The sequence below is a fragment of the Equus caballus genome, chromosome 17 (assembly GCF_041296265.1).
Source record: "Equus caballus isolate H_3958 breed thoroughbred chromosome 17, TB-T2T, whole genome shotgun sequence".
NCBI classification, from domain to species: Eukaryota; Metazoa; Chordata; class Mammalia; order Perissodactyla; family Equidae; genus Equus; species Equus caballus.
This window is the reverse complement of record NC_091700.1, coordinates 42,429,433-42,448,574: the sequence shown is the minus strand read 5'-3', so window position 1 is coordinate 42,448,574 and position 19,142 is coordinate 42,429,433. Positions and strand designations below refer to the sequence as shown.

At 35.8% G+C, this 19,142-nt stretch overlaps 1 protein-coding gene across 5 annotated transcripts in view; it reads left to right on the top strand.

The window, feature by feature from the left end:
* Positions 1-19,142, top strand: part of FNDC3A (fibronectin type III domain containing 3A) — a 201,173-nt gene that overhangs the window by 154,941 nt on the left and 27,090 nt on the right. For all 5 annotated transcript variants that reach the window (XM_070239704.1, XM_023621583.2, XM_070239705.1 and 2 more), the window contains 7 exons: positions 5,307-5,464; positions 7,393-7,452; positions 8,517-8,655; positions 12,232-12,285; positions 14,419-14,543; positions 14,921-15,095; positions 16,870-16,956. In XM_070239704.1, coding sequence (XP_070095805.1) covers positions 5,307-5,464; positions 7,393-7,452; positions 8,517-8,655; positions 12,232-12,285; positions 14,419-14,543; positions 14,921-15,095; positions 16,870-16,956 — 798 coding nt within the window. The remainder of the gene's footprint in view (positions 1-5,306; positions 5,465-7,392; positions 7,453-8,516; positions 8,656-12,231; positions 12,286-14,418; positions 14,544-14,920; positions 15,096-16,869; positions 16,957-19,142) is intronic.

Below are 19,142 nucleotides of genomic sequence, written 5' to 3'. Positions count from 1 at the left end.
TCCCTGTTTTAAAGATGAGGAAACTGAAGCAAGAGTAGATTTAATAAGTAGTATTAAAGCTGGATTGAAATTCAGTCAGTCACCTTCAAAGATCTGTGTATATGCAAATGTATATCACTAGATTTACTAGAAAAGGACTTTGGTGGTTGCCTTAATAGAATTAATATTTGAATGACGTAATAGCTAATACTAGCAGCATTTACTTGTTGTAGTATATAATATTAAAAGTATAATTTTGGGCAGCTGGCCCCGTGGCATAGTGGTTAAGGTTGGCGCACTCCACTTTGGCTACCCAGGTTCACAGGTTCATATCCTGCAGACCTACACCACTCATCAGCCAAACTGTGGCAGCAATCCATATATAAAGTAGAGGAAGATGGGCACAGATGTTAGCTCAGGGCTAACCTTCCTCAGCAAAAAAAAAAAAAAAGTATAATTTCTCAGTCACCTAAAGTAAAGCATGAAACAATTCTTTTCAGAATTTCTTGCCCAATACTATGAGGAAGATGTAATTTAGTAAAATAATAAGCCCTGTGTCATAAAACATAAAGTAATGCTGATGGTTTTGTTTTGCTTTGGTTTGTTTTAGTTTGTTTTTAACAATTTGAGTAACTATGCCTCTTTTATTAAATTACTTGTGAGCTGTGAAGTATACAGGTCAGGGTTTTTGCTTGTTTTTGCATGTGTGGCTGCTTTTGCATGCTCTTGTTCATTTAGAGCACCAAATTAAATGTATTCGTTCACTTAATCATTCCATAAACATTTGACCATTTACAAAATGCCAGATGCTGTGCCAGAAAGTAGAGATAGAATGGCAAACAGAGGGCAGGCATGGCCCCTGCCCTCAGAACCTGGGTTAGTAGAGTAAGCATCATGTAATAAACATAAAATTGTATCTTTGAAGTGCCAGAACAAAGAGATCTAGTGCTATTAGAATATATAATAGTACGAAAACTAGACCTTGACAGAGATGTCAAAGAAATTTCCCTAAGGGAGGATGATTGAACTGAAACGTAAAGAAGAGGGTAATGGTTGGGCACTGTCCATGGGGGGAAGTGTAGGGACAGTTTTGCAAACAGAGAAACCAGCATTTGAAAAGCACTGATGTGGCACATGTGAGGAACCAAAAAAGAAGAAGAAAAGCTCACTCGTGTGACTCAAGTGCAGTGTGTGGGGGAGAACATGGTGCTAGTCTCAGCCTCAGCTGCAGACTCGGGTTGAGTGACCTGGGACAAGTCACTCAGCCTTTCCAACTCTGTTTCTTCTTCCATGAAATGGAGTAGAATGGTATTGTACCTCCTCATATGCTGGAAATAATTAACTGTGCTAGAAGTCTTTGTCTTATCATTGGGCCTCTTTGAAATTGTTCCTAGTCTCCTTTCTGTCAAAATCTACTGACATCTTTGTTTTAATAATGCTTAAAATTAGATGTGTCTTAGCTTTTACTCACTACCTTTTTACTTTCAGAATTATTATCCCTTTCCTTTCCCTTTTTATGGTCACTGGAACCAATATTTGACTCCAGGTTTCCCTAGGCTCAACCTTTGAGTTATCTTCTGAGTAATTCTCCCACTTCCTAATCCCCATATCCAGACAAGGATCAAGAATTGTCCTTTCAATACCTTCCTAGGTAGACTGCATTTAACCTGACAGACAGCTTTTCTTCAAGAGTGGTTTTGATCACAACCTGACAAACACCACAATCTGCCTCAAAAATTAAAATATCCTACATAATCCAACCAGTTCTATTTGCATTTTGCCTACCACCATTTAGTCTTTGTCAATACTCATACGTATTTTTACATAGTCATATCTATTTTCAGCTACTGCCTAGAAGTGGATTCAGGATGGAAGCATTGTATAGTGGGAAAAGAACTGAATTATTCAGGTCCTAGTCACTAATTCAGGGACCTCAAACAAGTCACTTAACCTTTCTGAATATGTTTCTTCTATAAAAGTGAAGATAGTTGTATCTGTTTTGCCTACTTTAGAGGGTAATTGTAAGAATCAAGTGAGATGGATATAAAAGCAAATTTTACTTCTAAAGTAGCATACATATTTCATAGACATAGAAGACATATTTCAGATGATTTCCAAATCTGTATTTTCAACCCTCAATATTCATTCATCTCTTTCTCTAGAACCACATCTCCTGAGGCATCCTAAAGAATACTCACGTTTGTATGTTTTGCCAGCAACTGGAACTTCATCCAGAAAATCAAATTCTTAATCTTCTTTCCCATACTATTTTTTCTTCTCCGTTGCTCCTCTAAAATGAAGTAGGAATTGGATTAAATCCCTTTTATTTTCTGTCTCCTTTCAGTGTTTCCATCAGTGAACACCTGTCCATCTAGGTTTTCCTGAATCTCAATATCATCTTAGATTTTCTCTTTACCTTTAACTCTCCAATGCCAAAGTGAACTCCAAGCTTTTTAGCAATTCTTGCACTATAAATTTCTAGGATGGAGTCTTCCCTGGCTCCCTCCACATACACACAGTTACTACCTCATCTTTACACAGGAACTTCACCGCTAGATGGGAGTCCACCTTTCTTTCTTGTTTACAAGAAGAAATTCTTTATAATCCGTCTGCAGCTAGCACCAGAAAACAGCATTTTTCGGCATTATTCAGACTACATTCATTCTCCTTGACCTCCCTGCAGTATTTGACACTGTTGATCACTTACTATTTCAGAACTATTACCCTTGTCTTTCAAGATGTGACTGTCTTCCTCTTTCTCCTCTGATTATTTTAATGGTCTTTTATCTGTCTCTCTTTCCGCCTTAATCTGTGGTTCTCATGGGAGTGAAATTACTAGGGAGATTTTTTAAATACACACTTATACACATTCCTTGGACAACCAGCTTAAAAGCATAAGCTTAGAAAAAGAAATTACTCATTCCTATAATAGTAATCACCGATTTCTTTTCTACTGAATCATATCCCATCCCAAGTCCTTTAAAATTCTGTTCAAAATTCATTTCTCATGAAGTTTTCACAGCAGCCCCAGTGAAATTAACATTTTTGTGCCTTAACATTTATGTGCAAGTAATAAAATATGTTTTTAATAGAGTAAATTGGAACCAAGAGTTTTTTGTAAAAACAAGCTGTCTAAAAAAGGTGAAATTAGCAGTGTGTCTTAATTTTTTAACCGTATTTGCTAAATTCAACATAGTATCCTGGAAAAGTCTATTTAGTTAATAGGTAAAAGTATAGTTTAGTTAAAAACTTAGTTAATATATTTTACCAATGTTCATTTCTTAGTTTTGACAATAATACATTGTTATGTAAGATGTTAACATTAGAGAAGCAGGTAAAAGGTATACATGAACTCTGTATGCTATCTTCCCAACTTCTCTGTAAATCTAGATTTATTCCAAAATAAAAGTCTTTTTAAAATACTGTATTTGATTAATTATGGTAAAGAGATCATCTCCCTCAACACGGATTTCTGTAGGTGAGACATGGAACCCTAAAGGTTGAAAGTTCAGTATCACCAAACAAATTAGTGGCAAGTCTTATGGCTCCCTACTTAAGGTTGTCTCCACTGCCTATACTTTCGATGATGTAGTCAGAATACATCAGAGTACAAACCTGATAAAGTAAGCTTCATCAAGTAGATGCCAGTTAATGCCATTGACTGACTTACCTTCAGAGTAATGTCCACTTACCTATTCCCACAGTTATGACCATCCCATAAAATCAAGAGACTCTAAAGGGAGTACATATGTGTATGTTAATAGTAAGTGTGTTTAAAAAAAGAAAAACCTGCACAGTTACAGGTTAATAGCTTGATGGACACTGGTTAAAACAAGAAATCATTTTTATGTCCCTTATAAATAAAACATAGTACTGTACTAAGACCTGTTAAAGACAGTATGACAATAAGTAAAATATTAGTTAATTAAGTAAAAATATTTCCTGTGACTTAACAGAAGCAGAATAAATGCAGTAGTAGTCTTCTAAATTTATTCAGGCTTTGAGAACTTTGAAAAGGAGAAAAAGTTATCCTTGTGAAGAGATTGTTTATTCTGCCTAATTCAAGATAGGGGCAGTCCTTGTCCTAGTGCTTAGTGGTTTCTTTTTGTGTTATGTTTAGAAAGAATAAGATAGACGTTCAGTGTAAATAATTTTAAAGTAAGCTCTTACATTAATGTCAAAGTCTAATTTGGTAACCTTTCTTACCAATCTTTTAAATTTAAAGTTTAAATCTAATCCCTCGACTTTTTTCCCTCTTTCTTAGACTTTGATTCTCAAAGTAATACGTACTCATAATCTACTTCAGTAATCCAAAATGTATAAAACACTTTGAAGACATCTTTTTTTCTCTCTCAGCTCTCCCTGCACCCCACCACACATACACACAAAATCCTCAAAAGTACAAATTAGTACATTTGTACAGTACGTTTTCAGATATTTGCAGGCATTTTATGTTTTTTAATACTGAAATCATAGCATATATACTGCTTTGCAGTTTCCCTTTCCCCCCGTTACGTAGCACGAATATGAGGACATCTTTAAATGTCAGCACATATGTGTCTACCTCATTCTTTTTTCAACCACCTGCATAGTGTAATGTGTTAAGAGGCTGTGCCAGTATTTCCAATTTCTTGCCATAATTAAAAATGCTACAGTGAATATTCTTAAGTGCATGTATTTATGTACTTATGTAAGTTTATAGCTATTATCCTGAAAAAAATTCCTGGACGTAGAATTCCTGGATCAAAAGTAAACACATTTTAAACTTCTATATTGGTTCCTAAGTAACTCTACACAGGAATTGGGATTTGTACCGATATATACTCCTATCCACATTTAAGAGAGTGCCCATCTCTCTAAACCCTCAACCCTCTAGATATTACTAACTTTTTAGTCTTCCCCGGTTCAGTGGATGAAAAGTGGTATCTTGTTTTAATTCACATTTATTTAATTATGCATTCAGTTATACATCATTTCACACATTATTCATTTATATTTGTATTTCTTTGGACAGTCCATATCCTTTTCTCATTTTTCTCTTGAGTTTTGTGGGTTTTTTCTCCCGTTCACTCTTTTGACTGTATATGGTATTCACGCTAGTAGTTTTGAATGGCCCAGAATGGTCTTTAAACTTTTATTGCACCCATTTGCCCTTTTGCAACAAATTATATCTCATCTGCAAATGGACAAGTTTCTATTTGTGAGCTGTTTTATGTAAGTAGATACAGATAGATTTTATTTGATCTTGAAATTCCATTAGATTTTTCACTGTTCATTGTGTACATTACAGTTGTTTCAAAGAGCTTTTGAATATTATGTTTTTGCAGGCCTCTGACATTCAGGCAAGGACAGTAATACTTACCTGGTCACCTCCTTCCAACTTCATTAATGGCGAAACAGATGAGACTACTGTACCAGAGCTCTATGGTTATGAAATTCTGGTCTCAAGTACTGGAAAAGATGGAAAATATAAAAGTGTATATGCGTAGGTATTTGTTATGTTTTACTCCCTCCCATTGTGTAAGTTAATGGTTAAGAGCTTAGTAGTAATTTCTTCTATTTTTTTCCCTCTTCATGCTTTTATTTTGAGTCTATAAATTGACCAGTGATAGCGATTTCAGTGTAAATAGTGCAAATGCCAGCTGTTACACATTTCCGTCTACACTTCCTTAGAATAATCACTTTCATTGGCCACATTCAGCTTTTTTATTTTTCATTAGACCGCCTAATAGATGTTTCACTATTCCCATATTCCTGAGGCATAAATATAAAATTGTCGTTTGTAGAAGCCAGGCCCAGAAATGGAGAACTCTTAGATTTTGAACTCATGAAATGTGGTATTGCTCCTCTAAGGAGCTAGGTTGAATTCTTTTATGTACAAGCTCATGTCCTATTGTAAAATGAATATGGTACCATTGTTCCTCATTTGTACGTTGACATGTTAATAATCATATTTTGAAAACTTACCACAGTTCTTTTTCCTTTATTCAAAAGTGTTATACACCAAGAAGCCTTAGGAAGAATCATTGGCTAAAATTGTGACATTTATGACTGATGGTTGTAAAATAAATTATTTTTCTGCCCTTATTTATATTGAAGTTGCTTATTCTAATAAAAAACATAAAGAGTGAAGTCAATTTTTAGTTATAATTTAAGCACCAGGAAGATGGTAAAGGAGATGGTTAGTCATTTGAATGATCATAATTAACATAAAACACTGTATACATCAGCCTTCTTGGTATCTTTTTTCAAAAAATAGCTAGTAACGGAAAGAAAAGAAAGTCAAATTGCCCCAGTGACTATCATCTAGTAACATAAGGTTATGGAAAATATCCTGTCTCCTCCTCTCTTTTGGGACTTCCTTGTGTTTATTCATTTTTCTTAAAAGAGACGAACCTACCTAAGGGGCAAATAGGGGATAAAGGACCATCAATGTAATGGTTTCTTTTTGTGTTAATTGCTGTTTCTAGTTAGATGTGGCTGCCTGCTAAAAAGAAGGGTTTATTTCCATTTGCAGCGTGACCAGAGAGCACGAGAGGGACATTAGTCACCTCCTTTACCCTATCCTAATTAAGGTCTCTTCTGAGGATGCTACAGCAGCTGTTCAGTTCATTAAAGTGTACTTCCATCAGTGAGACATGTTTTCTTTCTCATAAGATTTACTGGCTTTGATTTGAGCAATAGGGTAGCTGGAAGGCAAGAGGGGCAGGGTTGGGAAGAACTCCATAAAGTGGAGAGGAGAGAAACTTAGCTGAAAGAAATGGAACAGAGAACAGTGATTAAAAGGAAAGAAATAGGAAATGGGCTGGTTTGTTGGCTACATACCCAAATAATAGTTGTATCAAATGATTATTGTAAGAAGATATGTACTGTTGTATTTGAAGCATGGGAGTAAAGCATGGGAGATGCTTTACTTCAAATAATGATGCACTTTTTTTCTTCTCTACTCGTTAAACTGTAGTATCTTATATAAAGTTCCATGTTATCTTCTAATGGAATGCAATAGTGGCAGACTCCTTGTAAAAATTTGTAGTTTTGCTTTCATTAGTACATGTGTTATTTAGCATTTTAACTGTACAAAATGGATTTTTAAATAATTGAAAATGATTCCATTTCTTCAGTAAGCTAAATATCTTCCCTGACTCCACTCAAACAAAAAACAAACTCTGATTTATACAGTTGATTTGCTTAGCACACCTTTTTGTTTTAAAGTGGTATGCGGGTACATACTTAAGTTTCGCACATATCCTAATTACACAAATTCCACATTGATGGAATCTGAATATGTTTATAGTTGGTAAAGTAAGAACCCGTATCATTTCATAAAGTGCCACAGACTGTAGTGTACACCATGCAAATTCTCTGGAAATGCTTTATTTATCAGACAATGAAATATTACCTTTTTTCCCCCAGAGGAGAAGAAACAAGTGTCACCTTAAATGATCTGAAACCAGCTACAGATTACCATGCAAAGTAAGGAATTCCTGTGTGTTGCTTTGATATGATATAGCATAGTTGTTTTTTTAAGTCATTTCCTTAAAAGCCTAGAATATAATTTAGATATTAATTTTGGATTAAAAACATGGACTTTGTGGACTTTGGTTTTTCTTTTGGTATAATTATCAGCACTTTCCCAAGAAAACAAAAACATTTAACTCAAATGTTATATTGAAGGGTTAATCACCCTGTTTATAGGACCTAGGGATTGGAATGAATATGTAAGTGATAATGTATAATATGTCTATGATATTTAATTTAGCACTGGGAAATGGTCCCAGCTTTTGAAATTTTTACAAAACAGAGTCATAAATAATTGATTCGAACTTGTGTATTTTTGCTACATTCTGTTTTGGAAAGAGTTTGGGATATTACAACTCTTAGAATTTCACAACATCTAATTGGGGGTGATTTAGATATTGTTTTACTCTGTGCAGTTCTTCTATTATAATTTATCAAAATTTTATAAACCAGGGCCTCCCCAGCTGGGGCTCATTTAGTTAGTCACCTCCATTTTTGAAAAGAGCATTTGCGGTTGGGATTATTCCTATTAAACTATTAAATTAAATCTTCAATTATACTTCCTATGGCTCAACCCAAAGTACTGTCCAACTTACTATTTTTCAGACTGTGGATTGCAACCATTATTGAATCATGAAATTAATTTTGTGGGTTATAGTCCATACTTTTTCAATTAAATATAATCAAATGGAATAGATAGTATCTGTATATTACCCCTGGTTAGGGATATTGTTTCAGGACATTTGTGTGTGTGTGTGTAAATATATATTGCACAGACATGGTTATGTCATGATTTAAAATGTATTTCTTACTTTGGGTTGCAGTGAAAAAAAAAGATGAAAGCCACTGATCTATTTTTCTTTCACTTTTTAAGGGCCATGCTTAACTTCTAATACACATTTTTCTCGATAAAACATTTAGAGGGTACCTTACTAACTTGCAAGTAATTAAAGGTGATGCTACTGAAGGTAGGATACAGTGATTCTGCGAGGTAAAAATTGTTTATTTTATGACCATAGAGTCCAAGCAGAATACAATTCTATAAAAGGAACTCCTTCAGAAGCTGAAAGCTTTACCACCTTGAGCTGTGAACCTGACGTACCTAATCCACCAAGGATAGCCAATCGGACCAAAAATTCACTCACTTTGCAATGGAAGGTGAGAATATTCTCCAGAGTATTTCCAACTGAATATTTATTTCCTTTTTTTTCCCCCCCATAATATTAATTTTCACTTGTTTTGGGGGACAAAAAGAACTTTATTAATGGTTTTTCTTACTATATGTAAATATAGCAGAAAATATTGATTTATAATTAGCAGTCCTTATTATACTGGGCATGTGATGACATTGAGAGTCTCAACAGTGATTCTCAAGCTCATTATTACTTTTTATATTTTGTATTGATGTCTTTATATCTTAAATTTTATCTTAAAATGAGGTTCATAATAACAACTAGACTCATAGTTTAAAAAATATCAATATAATGTTTTAAAGGAGGAATAAAGTTATTTTTATTAGAATAATATATGTGTTAATATATAAATGTTTGGGCCCAGCTACACAAGAAGATGTAATGAAGTGGACAGACACTGTACCTAGAATTGGTAATTTAAATACCATGGACAACGTTGTCATTGGTGACATGATTTTCTGAAATGATATATGGATTTTGGTAAATTTCTGAGCGAAATTAACTAGTCTTTCCCAAATCGCACAGTAGTTGCGTTTTGGGGAAATTCAGTAACTGTTAAAACTATGCGAAAAATACCTTGTAAAATGGAATTAGGTTCTAGGCCTCTGATCATTATAAACAGATATTTCACCTACATGGTGCTGGACATCCAAAAGTCCTAGAGAAAGAGAAAAATCGTTCATTTGTATTGATTGTCCTACACTCTGTAGGACTGTTAGCATCCTTGATCTCCTCCCCCATCATTATTGTGATGATCAGATCCCCCAAAATTTCAAAACATGCCCTGGAAGGAAGTACTAACTAAGTTAGCGACCACTGATTTACAGTGAGAAAATAACTATTCATCTTGATTTAATTATCTCTTCTTACCTCAAGAGCAAAACTCAGGACTACGTTGCTTTCTGAAAGCTTTTGAAAATTTGGAGCTAACTACTTGTTCGGAGCTTGTTTAGTCTCTAGTTCTTCTGAGGATATTAGATGCTTTTTGTAGTTACAAAGTACTTTTAGTGCACATAAATCAGGCAAGTATGTACATATATACATTTTCATATGTGATAAGTATGACTAATTTTATTTCCTGTCACCTAGGGTAGCCTTTTATTTATCAATATGCTCAGGCCCTTTCCTTTGGTAGGGCAATTGGGGTAGCAGCCTAGCGCCCTTCGTGAAGGTTGGGATTTCTATATAGGACACTGCTGTTTATTCTGAAGATAATTAAAATTGGATTTTGAACTTTGTCTTTAACCATATCCCAATAGGCCTGTACAAGATGTAAACAGTGCCACTAGTTGCTCATGCAGTGCCCAGGCTTGCCCCCTTCAAGAAATGGTCCTATATATACACACAGTAATCAGATGGTTGGGGAAAGAGATACCATTGTTATTATTACTGGGGATAGTATTATATACCTCAGAGTTATTGGGAGAGTTATCGGATCATATCTGTATAGCCCATAGCACAATGCCTGGAACATAATAAGCATAGTAATTATTTAAAGTTGAAAAAAACTGGCTTTGAGTAGTTTACTGGCTTAAATATCAGATCTTTTGACTCTGCTGCCTCATATAATCTAAAAGTATTACTCTGGGAGTTAACATGTATGAGAACAGTGGCATGGGTCGGTACTTGGGTAGCGGTTGAGAGAAGTATTTTATCAGCTGACATTGTTTAGAATGCTAGTGCATGGTGATGGTAAAAATCTGACTGAAATTGGTCTTTTGCTCTTTTGTTATTGCTAGTACCTGGGCAGACCTTCTATTTATTGCTCAGCCCTGGAATACTGCTGGGTTAGGAGCACTGGATTTGTGTCAAATAGACCAAATTCAGTTCGGCCTTCACTCTTAATGACTGTGTGATCTGGGACAGCTTATTTGGGCTCTTCAAGCCTCCATTTCTTCTTTTGTACATTTCACATAATAGTACTTCATAGAGTTGATGTGAGGATTAAATGAGATAAGGTGAAACAACTTCACAAATAATAATTTCCCTTCTGACTCAAAGAAAAACTGGAGGATAGGTCACAAGTCATTCAAGGTGGACATTTTAACAGCCTCACAAAAAAAGTAGACAAAATTAAGCCAAGTAAATATGAGACCTTAGCAACTAGACTAGAGCAATCTGGAGTCATTAACTCTAGGGAAATATGTTTTTACCCCACTCACTTCCTGCTGAGACTTGAAATCTTCTCTCCCTTTAGATTCTCTTCCTCCGCTTTGTAAGATTTGGAGTTTCCTAAGGATTTTTCTCTGCACCCTTCTCCTTATTGTCACTTTTATGTGCCACTGCTGTGCCAATCAGTGAGCTGTTACTACAACTTACACAGAAAATTCTGGTCATGCTAACCAGTTAAAAACTGCAAGTTTTAAAGTTTTTTGAACAAAAGATCTGTGTTAGTATTCAACAAATAATTTGGACTGTCATGTTGTAAAAGACTCTTTATTAAAAACTTGACAGTACTTGCGGCTGGCCCCGTGGCCGAGTGGTTAAGTTCGCGCGCTCTGCAGCAGGTGGCCCAGTGTTTCGTTGGTTCGAATCCTGGGCGCGGACATGGCACTGCTCGTCAGACCACGCTGAGGCAGCGTCCCACATGCTGCAACTAGAAGAACCCACAACGAAGAATACACAACTATGTACTGGGGGGCTTTGGGGAGAAAAAGGAAAAAATAAAAAATTTTAAAAAAAAACAAAAAAACTTGACAATACTTAATTGTTGTTTACATAGTTGGCAATATTATTTAAAAACTGGATAGAGTCCAGAAAATTATAGAAGTTCTCTGGAGAACCATTTAAAAATTTAAGATTATTTAATTTTGATAAGAGGAGTCTTAGAGTTAATTGTCTTCAAATAGGTGAAGTTATTATAAGGACAGTAGTGATCAGTTCTGCATATAAATGAGAACTAAAGAGGAAATAGGTTCTGAAATTGTGGAAAGAAAATTCAGGTAGAAGTAACATTGAAATTCTTGAGTTCTAGAGTGATTAAATACTGGAATAAAATGCCAAGGGAGACTGAAATTTTCACCACTGATAATTAGCAGATTGTTGAATCAGCAGTCTCAGGTAATTGGCACATTGGATCTAAAAGCAGAGATCCAGACATGCCCTCGTATGCCCTCTTGGGGTTCCTTTCAGCACCCTTCTTTCACTCCTTGAGGTATTACACAATATTACATTTAGATTGTAAGGTGAGTTTTAATGAAAATGACAGGATGGATCCTAGGAGCTTAAAGCCGATAAAACCTGATAAAAGGCAAAGTGATTTTTTTTTTAAACAGATTATAAAAGTTAAGATAATTCTTGCTAAAAGAGATTGTTCAGTCTTCAGAAAAACTTGAGTAGCTTCTTGCTGTTTTCTTTCCTTGAATTTAAAAAGATTATGGGGTATATAATACATGTATTTCTGTATTCTCTAAGCAGATGATTTCCATGCTAAATCACAGAGAACATCTGCAACACAATAGATTCCTTAGATTAGATCATCACAATATCTTTTACAAAAGTACTGATTTTTACTCACTTTGTTTTTCCGTGTTTGTTTTAGGCACCGAGTGACAATGGTTCTAAAATCCAAAGCTTTATTTTAGAATGGGATGAGGTAAGTAAATTAAGTCTTTTTAAATTAGGCTAAAATTGTGTGCATATCCTCAGGCAGAAATAACCTTTTTTGTTTTAACAGTTAAGTTTTTTCCTCTTTAAAAACAATGTGAACGATTTCATGTGGAGCATGAGTAAATTGATGGTGTTCTTAGAAAACAGTACTGACTAGACCTCCCTGTGTTTTGTTTTGTTTTCCACTAAACCACCACCATCAAAGCTGTCACTTTGGTAATTACCCTGATGAAGGAATTTTTTTTTCACATCAGCCTTAAAGGCACGTGTACTCGTTTATTATGGCTGCTTTAACAAATTACCACAGACCTGGTGGCTTAAAACAACACACATTTATTCTCTTATAGTTCTGGAAGCCAGAAATCCAAAATGGTTTTGGACACACCAAAATCAAGGTGTCACAATGGCCATGCTTCTCCAGGGACTGTAGAGGAGAACCCATTTCCTTACCTTGTCCAGCTTCTAGAGGCTGTCCTCGTTACTTGGTTTATGGCCATATCAGATCCCCTTTTCTCCCCCTGTTGCCATTATACATTGCCTTCTTCCTCTTCTGTCTTCAACTCCTTCTCTGCCTCCCTCTAAGGATGTTTGTAATTCGATTTAGGGCCCACCCAGATAGTCTAGGATAATCTCTCCATCTCAGAAGCCTTAACTTTAATCACCTCTGTGTAGTCCCTGTTATCATATAAGATAACATCCACAGGTTCTAGGGATTAAGATGTGGATATCTTTGGGGGACCATTATTCAGTCTACCACAGCAAGCATACTGGACTGTATTGTTTAGTACTTTTACTGTCATTTACAATGTTCTCTCTTACCCTGCTGCTAACACCACAGCTAAGAGGAGGGGCCAAAGGGAGTAGAAGAAATTCCATTGATAATTTGGGAATGCAGCAGTATATTAAAAGAGTAATGAAATACAACCAAGTAGATTTTATTCCATTAGTTCTTAGAGAATTCAGAAATAGGAAATCTATTACTATTTCATGGTAAGTTAGAAGAAAAACCATATCATCTGGATAAGTTATGAAAAGATATTTGCTAAAATTTAGCACCCATTCAGTTAAAACTCAAAACAAATTAAGAATAGAAAGGTAAATTCTTATTTGATAATTATTTTTATATTAAGTGAAGTACCATCACTGAACAATAAAAGCATTTCTAGTCAAAGCACAAACCAGTCAAAGTTGCCAGTTATTCCCACCTTTGTTTAACATTATTCAGGACATTATAGTTATTGCAGTATGATTTGGAACCAGAACAAGAAGTACAGCCATGGTGGCTGGGCAGGGGGGCAAAATTATCATTATTTAAAGATGATATGATTTTCTATTTAGACAACTCAGTAGAATCAACTGTAAAGATTATTAAAACTAACAAGAGAGTTTAGTAAAGCAGCCAGATATGGATTAAAGGTTTTCTTTGAAGCTGATATCACCCTGAGCACCCTTTCTCTCTACCAACACAGTAAAGAAAGATGGATGGAGAAAGAGAGACTTGTCCATTTTATGTAGCACCCTAAATTTCCAAAACTCTTGAGTTGTCCTGAGCTGCAGACTTTTCTCTCCCATCTTATTGCCTATAATTGGGCTTTTCTCTCTGCTTATAATCTTTCATTGTTACATCTAAGCAGTAGTGGCTCCAAACCCTTTATTTTAAAGAAGCTTAGCAGCTGTCTAGGTGGGGGTTTAGGATGAGTTGGGGACCTTTTCCTAAAACTGTTTGCATAGAACTTTTCATAGGATGAGGAATACCGCCAGTTGTGCGTATCAAAAATCACCCTGTTTTCACCACTACCAGTCCCCCCATAGAGATTGTGGGGTCTATACCTGGGAAGAGTTTCTTTCATTAAAGCCAGAGGTTTAGCATCAGCTAAAACAGGGTACTTATTTCAAGAGTATGCAAAGATACCTACTCTCCAGTTGTTGAACTCTGCATTTAATGATCAGTAAATATCATATAAAAGATGTGTGTTATCTCAACTTTCTCTTGAGATCTGTGGTGTGCAGGGTAACAAAGATGACTTTTAATATACACTAGCTACTATGTTACTGTCTGTCAATTAGGAATTGATGTGTATTTATCTTTTTACAATAATGATACAATAATTTCTTGTAGGGAAAAGGAAATGGAGAATTTTGTCAGTGTTACATGGGCTCACAGAAGCAATTTAAAATTACTAAATTGTCACCAGCGATGGGTTGTAAATTTAGACTATCAGCCAAAAATGACTATGGTACAAGGTAAGATATATTTTAATGTAGATATCCTAGATTATCTAGTCAACTTCTTTGTGTAAATTCTTCACAGTCCAAATTATCCACTAAAAATTATGCTTTAGTTTGTCACTTTGTTGATACAGTTAATATGTATTACTGGCCTAGCAAAAGCTGTAAGAGAATGTCTTAGTTACATAAATGCAGTTTTAAAAGAATACTGATTCATTTTAGGTATCTGACCTGGTTGCCGTAAAGATACCAAATCCAAGATATATTATTTGGATTATAATTAATCATCAAAATTGTCATTTTCAAAAAAATGACATTTATCAAAAATGAGTTGTTTAGCTTTAAAAATAACTTTTTTTTCATTCCTTCTTAAAAACCATTTGTTTCAACAGTGGTTTTAGTGAAGAAGTCTTATATTACACCTCAGGCTGTGCACCTTCTATGCCAGCAAGTCCTGTGTTAACAAAGGCTGGGGTTACTTGGTTATCCTTACAATGGAGTAAACCCCTAGGAACACCATCAGATGAAGGAATTTCTTACATTTTAGAGATGGAGGAAGAAACTTCAGTAAGTATGAATATGTATTTTAAATAGAGTATTTAAAACATCTTTTAGTGTGGCACTAATCTTGATACAGCAAATATTGCCACGATAGTTAGATCCTTCCCCAAATCCTTTGAATCCTTAGTAGGTTATTGTTTGGGAGAAGACAGTTTTGGTTTTTTTAATGTGTAGGAGGGGGTTTTGCTTTTTATGTGTGTTTGAATGTATGTTTGTGCCTGGCAGCACCAGCATTTTAAGTATATATGTTTTGGAGAAAATAAAGTGGGGAAGAATCACCACAGCCTTCGAGATTAAGCAGCTCTAAAAGATAAGGAAATAATGTGTCTGCCCTTCTCCAGCTGTGTTCATATACTGCTTCCCTGCAAGTGCCATAGAAGATTTGAAGAGCCTCATACAGCCTGAATCTAGTTACCAGTGGCTCATCTCCCATGAACTGGAACCAAGCTGAATAAGAGTTAGGGTGTCTTCTGTTAGTTCTTGTAGTTCCATAGCTTTTCAGAGCTACTGTGAGGCAATATGAGTCAAGAATAGCATTGGTCCACTCCTAGGTATATACCCAGGAGAATTGAAAACAGCTATTCGTAAAAACATTTGTACACAAATGTTCATAGCAGCTTTATTCATAATAGCCAAAATGTGGAAATAACCCAAATGTCCATCAGCTGATGAATGGATAAACAAAATGTGATATACCCATACAGTGGAATATCTTTCAGCCATATAAAGGAATAGAGTACTGACACATGCCACAACATGAATGAACCTTCAAAACATCATGCTAAGTGAAAGAACTCAGTCTCAAAAGACCACATAAATTACGTTGTTCCGTTTATATTGATATGGGCAAATCCATAGAGACAGGAAGTATATTAGTGGATGAGAAAAGAGGGGAAGTGACTGCAAACCAAAAAATAAAATATGGGCTTTATTCTGGAATTAGGAATTAAGTGATGGTTGTATAACCTTGTGAATATACTCTAAGTCATTGAATTTTATACTTTAAAATGGGAATTTTATGGTGAGTTATATCTCAGATTTAAAGAAAATTTTTTTTTAAAGATTTTATTTTTTTCTTTTTTCTCCCCAAAGCCCCCCAGTACATAGTTATATTCTTAGCTGTGGGTCCTTCTAGTTGTGGCATGTGGGACACCGCCTCAGCGTGGCTCAATGAGCAGTGCCTTGTCCGCACCCAGGATTCGAACCAACGAAACACTGGGCCACCTGCAGCAGAGTGCTTGAACTTAACCACTCAGCCTCGGGTCCAGCCCCGCAAATTTTAAAAATTTTAAAAATAACATTGAGAAAGTAGTGAAGCATTAATAGCAATCCCAAACCTAAGTGACATCCCTACCAAGGCAACCAACCATTCATTTAGTCACCTAAACACAACTTTGTGTTCAGAGCAAGTTAAATATGTTAGTTACAGTTCTGTTTAGCTGTTGCAACATCTGTCTGGGAAATTCCTGCTAGTTCTAGGGATAAGCTTAATGATGACAAAGTTAACATTGGCTCTGACTCCTCCCTCAGCACAAAGATCTTCTCCTGGCTACTGTATTTACTGAGAATCTGAGGTCTCTCTCATCCTCCTACAAATATTTAGTAGCATTTCTGGATCTGTCCACTCAAGATAGAAGCATCAAAGTAAGGATTACACTCAACAGAGCATTAATCACTGCACATAGTAGAAAATGAAGAACACCTGAATCTTTTCACATTCTTGTTGTTCCCCATATTTCTGCTGTAACACATTCAGTGAAGACTTGTTTTCCCTTTGTAGGGATATGGTTTTAAGCCTAAATATGATGGAGAAGATCTTGCTTACACAGTGAAAAATCTCAGACGTAGTACAAAGTATAAATTTAAGGTAAGTTTTGAAAGCCCTTAAAAGAGTTTTGTTGTTCTTATTGTTCCTGTTATTTTAAAGCCATGTACATAACTCACTCCTCAGTTTTAAATCTTAAGTAATTTTGGCCTTTTCTAATGAGCTTTATTGTTTTACTTTCTTGCTGTATAACAGTGCTTCTCAAACTTTTTATATTTAAATTCAAAACAATTTTAATGTTTTATGAGACTCTTATTTGTATAATGTGAACAGATGTCTTTTAATATCTGGCTGTTGTTAAACATACTCAGAATATGATTTTTTGGCAGAGATACCAGAAAAAGTAATGGTATTTTTTTCTCAGTACATCATATCAAATGGTGCACAATTTCAGTTGTCCCATTACTGGTAGTCACTTGATGAAGGTGATATCTGCCATGTTTCTTCACTGTAAAGTTGTTCTTTTTCCTTTTGTAATAAGTATTTTGTAAATACTATGTTAAACATCTTATTCCTCATCAAACTTTTACCCACTAGTTTTAACACTCATTGATAATTCTTGCCTGAATCAATTATTACTATGATTAATGGTTGCCAAGTAGTGATTTTTTTATTTTATTATTCCTTCTAGATTTATTAGTTGGCATTATACTACAAGGAAAAGCTTTCTCTTCCTCATTTATATTAGAATGAACTCATGGATTCCTGTATCTTGAGTGGGTTATGTTTTGTTACCATGGTTATCAATTGTGAGGGTCAAATTGTCTCAGATTTGGGAGCCCCTTCAAACTGGCTTCTGATTCCTTTTGACATGTCCCTCTATCATTCTTTGAGCCCTTCCTTTTTGGCACATGATATTCCAGTCTTGTCTTATACTTTCCCTTCTTCAACCTTGGAATTGGCCATCTCTCAAAGCACCTGGGTCCTTTTAGTGGACAGTAGCATTTAGAACCCAAGGTCTAGGTAGTAAGTATACTTACTGCTAAAGGGGTTTTGCTCCTCCTGGGCACCCTCTCACTGGACAGAGCTAGGAACTATATGTATGTATATGTTTTTTGTATATATATATATACAGTTTACATGCACAAACACATTTACAACTGTGTTTCTATATATATCTATTTTTAAAAATCATGAGTTCACACCATACCGCCACAGGTTAATTCTAGTTTTCTCCTTTACTTATTTCCAACCACCTTCATCATCAGTGAGAGACTTTGCCCCAGTTATGTTCCATATATGTACTTTTCGGCTCAAACTCCTTCTCTTCCCCTCATACCCTTCCCTAAGGTCCTACTCAGAGTGTTTGAGTTCCAGCTAGCCAAATGGCTGCTGCCTCCACCCAGTCCACCCCTGTCCTCCAGCACAAATACTTGCCTTGTTTAGCCCACCTTTTGACCTTTGGACTGAATTATTTCACGAGGAAGGCGGAGAGACACTCAGTGTCATTGTTGCTTGCTTGAGCCATGGAGACTCTACATATCATTCTTGCTCACTTGAAACAGTAGCAAGCTTTGAAAATTCTTCTGCTGTAGAAACTCCTGAAATTCTGTATCCTTCCTAGTATAGCATCCATTCTGGGATATATTTTAGCTCTGACTTGGTCAGTGATAAATGATGCGGGGTTGGTGAGCCGAGGAGTGGAAAGAAAGATTTCTTAGACTCTTAAGATCTGGCAGTAGTGCTCTTTTATTTAGAGAATAGAATAGCATGGGGACAGGACCCATGGGCAGTCAGAGCTTCTGCTGCTGCCGCTTCTGCTGCCCACGCTGGCATGGGGACAGGACCCATGGGCAGGCAGAGCTGGTACGTGGGGTCAGGACCCATGGGCTGTCAGAGCTCCTACTGCTGCCCGGAGTTGAGGGTTGGGGTAATTTTATAAGGCATGGGTATGTGAGTCATTTCTTTACAAGACAAAGGAAAGAACATGAAAAAAAGTTAAAATGGTGTCAGTGCAGATGGGGTCTGGTCGTTGGGTGATCCTATGACTTTTAGACAAGAATCAAATCGGATTAAGTAAGGGTCAGAAGCCACCATCCTAAATCAGTTACATGAGATTGCCAGACAGCAACCAACTTAAGTTCTTGCCTTCCCCGTTAAGAGTTTCTAGGGACAAGGTCATCTCTCTTCTTCTTCCTGGTACAGAGAGGGAGGCACCTTTTACAGATAGAGATTTACCTTACAAATGTAAATGTGTCCCAACAAGGGCAAGTTCCATTCCCCAGAGC